At 41.2% G+C, this 6,520-nt stretch overlaps 1 protein-coding gene across 1 annotated transcript; it reads left to right on the top strand.

Annotated features, from left to right (window-relative positions):
* The first annotated feature begins 5,799 nt into the window (after positions 1-5,799).
* BT62DRAFT_1079379 (uncharacterized protein) lies at positions 5,800-6,520 on the top strand. Its single transcript, XM_043179479.1, has 2 exons — positions 5,800-6,098; positions 6,154-6,520. The coding sequence occupies exons 1-2, from the start codon at positions 6,041-6,043 to the stop codon at positions 6,393-6,395; spliced, it is 300 nt and encodes a 99-aa protein (XP_043035753.1). The 5' UTR covers positions 5,800-6,040; the 3' UTR covers positions 6,396-6,520.

Raw genomic sequence — 6,520 nt, 5'->3', positions numbered from 1 at the left:
AGCTAGAGTATGAAGAAATATAGCTGTTATGATACTAAACTGAAGTAACAATGAGAAGAGTGCATAGCCAAGTGATAGACTAATACTAGAGGGGTTAGACTGCATGTGAGGTCCCAGCATTTGGCCTTAAATGTGCCAATATCATTACAAGAAGACATGCTAAAAATAAAAAAAATACAATCAAAATATAATTGGCACTTCTGATCACATTGATTGAAGATGCACATCCATGGATATACTGATAGGACATGCCTTAGAATAGAGAACTGAGAACAAAGAAAGGTATCTGAATAACTGGGTGTTGAACAGAGAAATAGAATGATGACAACAAAGTAATAAATAGAGAAATACTACCAAAGAGTGAATAGCATGCATATCACTCACAAACTTGCATGCATAATTACAGTGCCTTTGCATGCATAACACTGTGAGGGACTCTGTATTATACTGAGATATGACACATAATCATTGAGTGCATTAATTGATGTGCACTAGACTAGAAGTGGCACATATTGTGAGTCAGATAGAATGTCCAGACTCTCAGAAAGAGAATATAGTCATTGTGGCTGACTCCAGACATGAGAGATAATCTCAGAAAGCCTGAAAAAATTCTCTGATGTTGGAATGCTTCACTGGAGAAATAAGAAAGTGAGCAGACCTGACTAGACCAGCTAGCAAATGTCAGGTCACAAGAGAGCAGCAGGCACAGTCCTAACCCAAAACAGAATAAGCATAGCAACTGTGATATGCATACAAATAATACCTGTGAGATCCAGGACAGAGTTCTGCATACTGAAGATACTATAGTGGGATTGTATTAGTAAGTACCACAGTAGAATATTTAAATGCTGCATTGTATGAGTAGAATACAAGTTTCTGATCCCTCACAGTTGCAGTGTATTCAGCACAGAAAGCCTTGCACTATAGCTTTGGGTTTGTGTTTGTAACTTCAGGTGAGAGAATAGACTTATTACTGATATCATTAAGAGAGATCTGAGAGCTGTGCAAGGTATTGAAGCTTGCATAAGACTGTAGTAGGTTTTGAATTGCACTCTAGCCTGAGAATAAGAGAGCAGTGTCTGAAAGGCACTATCTTCAGTTTTTAAGGCATTTGTGACATAAGGCACTACAGGTGGCAGAGGTTCAAACCCTTTGGGTCTTTTGAATGGCATTTTGTTGAGTTTTGTGTCTCTGGATCACATAAGTTTGAATCCTGTGGGTCTACAATTAGTTTGGAAGCTTGTGTACAGAGGTCTAATCTCTTTGGCACTTGTGGATGTGTTTATAAAGTGTTTCTGCTTAGAGTATGAAGCTTTGAGTCATGTATTATGTGTTTTAGAGATTTTGATTTGATCTGAGCTGTGCTTAAAACCTTTTTGAGAGCTTGTGGGATTGTTTCAACATATTGTAGTGAGCTACAGTATCTTTGTCTTGAGGCTCAGCAACATCTGTTGCTACCTCTTGTTTTGAATGAAAAGCTTTGAGACTTAGAGAGATTTAGGACTGTTATATGTGCACTATTGCTATTTGCATGCAGTGGATTCATTGGAGAAGACAATTATATTTTCTGTTACTACTCTTATTGCATTATAATCTCTCCATGAACTAAGAGTATTATGTGGGTGTTGGTGTGGGTGTGATCAGTGGATAGCTCTCTGCTGTATCTGTTTTCACCTTGCATGCACACAAAACCTCTTCATCATTGTATAGGTCCTGAATGAGTCAGTTTGTTGTTGGTCAGCCCTCATACAGTATGATGTCTTTTTGCTTCTCAGACATTTGCAGTGTATCTTTTTGTCATATATTTTGTAACACTATATGTTGTACTTTGCAATTAACAGTGTTTATGCATGTTTCTAACCTGCATGTGATTAAGTAAAAGTTTGATACCAAAGATAAAGTTTTATGCAGGCACTTGTCACTCTTATTGCTAAGTCATGCTTTGTGACTTTTATCTCTCTTTCTTTTATCTCTCTTCTCTCTCTCTCACTGACTTCAAGGTGATGACTAAGAGTCTATGTCAGCTTCATCTCACAACTTTGTTCTACAGATGTAAGTGCCATCCTTTGTGAAGAGTTCAGAATACAGCAACTGACAAGGTCTATGGTGAAGTGAAGATCTTGGAGTACAGCTCTATCTCTGTTATTGACTTGATGACCTCTTTGGTCTTGTGTACACCTAACCCCAACAGACATCAAGCAGTGATATTCTTTCATGTGAGGAGAGCCTTACTGAATGGCTACCACCCATCTCATATCTTATACTCATAGGTGCAAAGCAGCATGCAGAGTAGCCAGATACTTTGCAGTCCTGGTCCTTCATCTCCATTATATCATGGTTCAATTCTTATCCATGTCTGTGTTATTGAAGCTAATGCTAGTCAGATTTGAAGGCATACTCTCCACCCATGGAAAACTATAAGAAAACATGATAGACTTGAATTAGTGGCAAAGGATGTTGGGGTCTTGTCAGATGTTGGACTTTGATTTGCCAGATATTAGAGGACTGTGCTGGCCTGACTGAGTCAGCATTTCCCAACCCTCATATGTAATCTATTCAGCTGGTCAAAGCTGTCCTTCCTTCAACCTTCAAACACAACCTCCTAATACACAGACACTACAGATCTCTCCAACAGCTGAACATTTTCAAAGATGAGAGTGGCATCTGCTTCACCATCTGCATGTGCAGTGTTGGTGCTTCCAATATGTTCTCCACTGCATGTCTTGCTATGATTATTTGCTGTCTCACTAAATTCTGTTGGTGCTAAATTGCTTGAAAGATCAATAAGGACAATGCTACACCCCACTAGAACACTTTGGCCCATCAGCCTCACTTATTCTATACTTGGCAAGATCACTGTTAGAGGAATCATACATCTGAAGCTGCTAAGAGAGGCTCATACATGGATGGACCTCATTTGAGGGGTTTTATGATGCATTGTTCTCTCTGCAAAAGACTGGACCTTATCAGAGTGGATATGCTACTGCCTAAAGTGGAGGTTGTGACCAGATACATGAAGTGAAGCATGGTGCTGTAATGCCTCATGCATCTCTGATAAGCCAGCTTCATCTCATTCTGCAGCTGGCCATAGATGAACTGCAGTGGATTGGTTATTTCAGCATTGTGTCATGTGTTGAGCCACTAACAAAAGAAATCACTCACATTTGTGATAAACAGGACCACCTCATCTCTGACCTTGTCACATCCCATCTGCAGTCAATCTGCAGTGAGATTCTTCCAGTACTGATGGACAGTCTTCAAACAGGCCTTTTGCAATCACCATACCTGCCCTTGATCATATAGATAACCTTTCTGATGAAGTTCTTTTGGCATCTCAAAGTTGTCCAAGTTGCAGCCTCACTTGCACTCTGTGTAGCTGCTGAGCATGATGAGCATGGATGAGACTGCAAGTATCAAAAATGAGGTTCAATTCACATGTCAAAGAGAGCCACTCCATGTTTGTAATTGCATTTGGTCTCAGATTAGACTACTTTCATGATCTCATCAGAGTTGACTTGGCTGCTTTTTAGCTTGCCATTTCTGAGGAAGTCATTGAGTAATGTGAGAGGTGGCATGAGAGACAGAGACAAAGAGAGTTAAGCATGTGAGGAGGATGAGTGGGAGAGGGAGGGTTTGAGAGAGTAGAAAAACAAAAGCTCAGAAGAGGATCCATTATAGATACAACCAGCAAGCAAGCAAGCACAGCATCTCAACTCCAGCAGGTCTCTGGACTTAATGTGTGTGCAGTTATTGACATGTCCATGAACAAAGATTAAGAGATCCAGCTGTGGCATTCCAGACATCAGGAATTTGCATTTGTCTTTGCTATTACCTCTGATCTAGATTGAGGTGGTATTTGTTCCTGTTCATGATTTCAACCAAAGTGGAAGAAAAATGTTCTGTCTCTGTCTATGAGAGTAATTTACAGAATAAAATATTGAGAAGCTCTGCTCCCAGAGGCTCCTCCAAGGCTCTGCCAGAGCCCTAGAGTTTCTCATGACTTTGCCTCAGTTGGAGGACCTATCTGAGCTGGAGGCTGTGCACTATGCATATGACAACCATCATGATGTTCTACCATATTTGGTTTTTCATTTAAGATGACAATGCCATACTCTGCTCTGCTCTCTGCTCATTGGACATGGCCCTGAGCTAGAACCTGTAGTCAAAGTAGTCTGCTCAAGAAATCAATAGTTTGTTCTAAGCTCTTGCACAGACTAGAGTAGCAGTTCTTTCTGATATCATAATTTCATACATGTTCCACTCTTTGCTTGCTAAGATAGCTTTCTACTATTTTCTATCCACTTTGCTGTGACATACTGAGCTATGTCTTCTCAATGAAAAATAGACAGAAGGTAGTAATCAACAAGATAAAGTCCATTTTTGTCTATTGTATTGTAGTTGACATTTTGGTAGCTTCACTTGAAGTGATTATTGTACTGAGAAAAATATAAATACAATGCCTTTCTGCCATCTTTCTCAACCATCTCACTTTCTTTGGTTCAAGTCATAGCTGCATTACATGGTTTAGCCAAGTATCAGTCACCAAATCCTTCTGCAAACTTCTCAGACAGTTTCTTTGATGAATTGATGTTTTTAAGTATTGTGGATCTTGACTACCCTGGAATTGCACCAAGATCTTCATTGTCAAACTGTCTGAGATACTGACGTCCCATCTACTGCATCTGGCATGCTAATTCTACTTAACAACATAATTTCCAATAGTGCAGATCTGGCCACTACCATTCAACATCTTCCAACTGCCTATGAACAAGGATATCATTCTGTGAATATCACTATTCATCTGGATAACAAAACTCAAACACAGAAATTTCATTTCTCCAAGATATGCTCCATGTTGTGAGCTTGATAATTTAATCTAATAATTTACAGTTGTGCCTGTGTGTCATTATCAACAATTATTATGAGGGTGTTTCTTTAGCAAAATGCCTTGTAAATTCAATTCTGACATGCTCCTCTTGCCTCAATACTGTCAGCAGCACAGTCAAATCCTTTGCATGCACTCCACCTGAAATCATCAGCACCTATTCAGTCTAGTAATGATGTAGTGCCTGCTCACACTGTGTTCTATGAATGACATGCTGCCATTAAGCCTCTTTTGCAGGGTATTCAAACTCAGAAACATCTTGATGATTTATTGGAATGGCTGCATGATATCAGGTATCTAGGTTCTAACTGCTTGTCTTACAGGAGGATTTACTCACTGTCTATCTAGATGGCAAGATATCCAGCAATCAAAGCAGAACAGACTACAAGATCTATCAGCTCTCAATCCAGTTGGTCATCCACATACTTAGTGGCTCACAGATGCTCTGGAAGATCATCCTTGTGAAGGTGGAGGTGCCTCACACCAAGATCCATAGGCAGTGGCTTCTGAGAATGCAGTGGTATCTGGATGCTGGTGTGGCTATTGCTGGATTTAAGGCCATACTCATTCTAACTGCCCTAGTCTGCAGAACTTGAATGCTCAGTAGTTAATGTATCAGTACAATAATCCTGAAGGACAAATTCCATCTTCCCATTGTTTCATCACACATGCAGCAACTTTCCGTGGAAGCTGCCACAGCAGTGCTCCTTGCTGGGGAGGAGTAGGGCCCCTGATTAAATAATGTGAGGAGCTCCTGGGAGCGGGGCTCCTCAATAGTTTATTCCATAATTTTACCGGTAATTAACCTCGGTGCATCTAAATCAGATTACCATCAAATCGGGCACGTCTGAGAAATAAAGCAACCGATCAGGCAAGTTGATTTTCAAGTGGCTGTGCCCTTGCTCCCTTTTCCTTGTACTCTCACTGTCACCATTTTTACAATTGTGAATGGAAGGCCATTATGATTGGATGAAAGACCATTCTAGGCCGGCAAAGGCTTTTCTTTCCTTTTGTCCATCATTAATTACACTTCGAGTGGAAGTTTCGTTGTCTTGTCACCGGCAATAATGCCCACTTTGCTGCGATGTTCCTTATAAATACTGTGTCCGAGCAACGTTCGCCCACATTCCGCAAGCTCTCTGGTTAGAACTAGTCATGTCGACCTCATTGAACAAGAACATCGACATCTACGCCTACGAATTCCTCCCAAACCGTGCATTCCTCTCTCTTGCTTGCCTGTCCTTATCCTAACGAGCGCCGCCCTCTAGGCTCTTTCCGCAAGCTACCATTTCGCTGTGGCTACCACCACACCAGCTACCCTTATCCCCGGCCAGAGTGCACTCGATATCAGCTGACGAACCTCCGCGCGCTTGGGAAGGAATACCATGTGTGGTACTCGGATTCGCAGCCAGGGACGTTTGTGGTGTTCAAGTTGGGGGAGATGACGTATAGAGATATCACGGAGAAGGACCTGACGAGGATCGACGCCCTGCTGGACAGCCGGAGATGACTCGAGTCGCATTTTTTTCTGTAACTGTTGCCGGGTAATCCTGCCTTAGAGCTCCATGCCTGAGTCTGTTTTGATTGCCGGATTTCCAGTCAAAGTAACATCTTGTCTCATAAAGAAGCGGAGTG

Source organism: Guyanagaster necrorhizus (assembly GCF_019112545.1).
Source record: "Guyanagaster necrorhizus MCA 3950 unplaced genomic scaffold BT62scaffold_30, whole genome shotgun sequence".
NCBI classification, from domain to species: domain Eukaryota; kingdom Fungi; phylum Basidiomycota; class Agaricomycetes; order Agaricales; family Physalacriaceae; genus Guyanagaster; species Guyanagaster necrorhizus.
This window is presented reverse-complemented; position numbering and strand designations above follow the sequence as displayed.

What these genes read in the sequence shown, in the direction of transcription:
- BT62DRAFT_1079379 (XM_043179479.1), top strand. Translation starts at nt 6,041, where the DNA reads ATGTCGACCTCATTGAACAAGAACATCGACATCTACGCCTACGAATTC. An exon ending in CTACGAATTCCTCCCAAACC is followed by an intron (nt 6,099 to 6,153) that starts GTGCATTCCTCT and finishes GCCGCCCTCTAG; the next exon opens with GCTCTTTCCGCAAGCTACCA.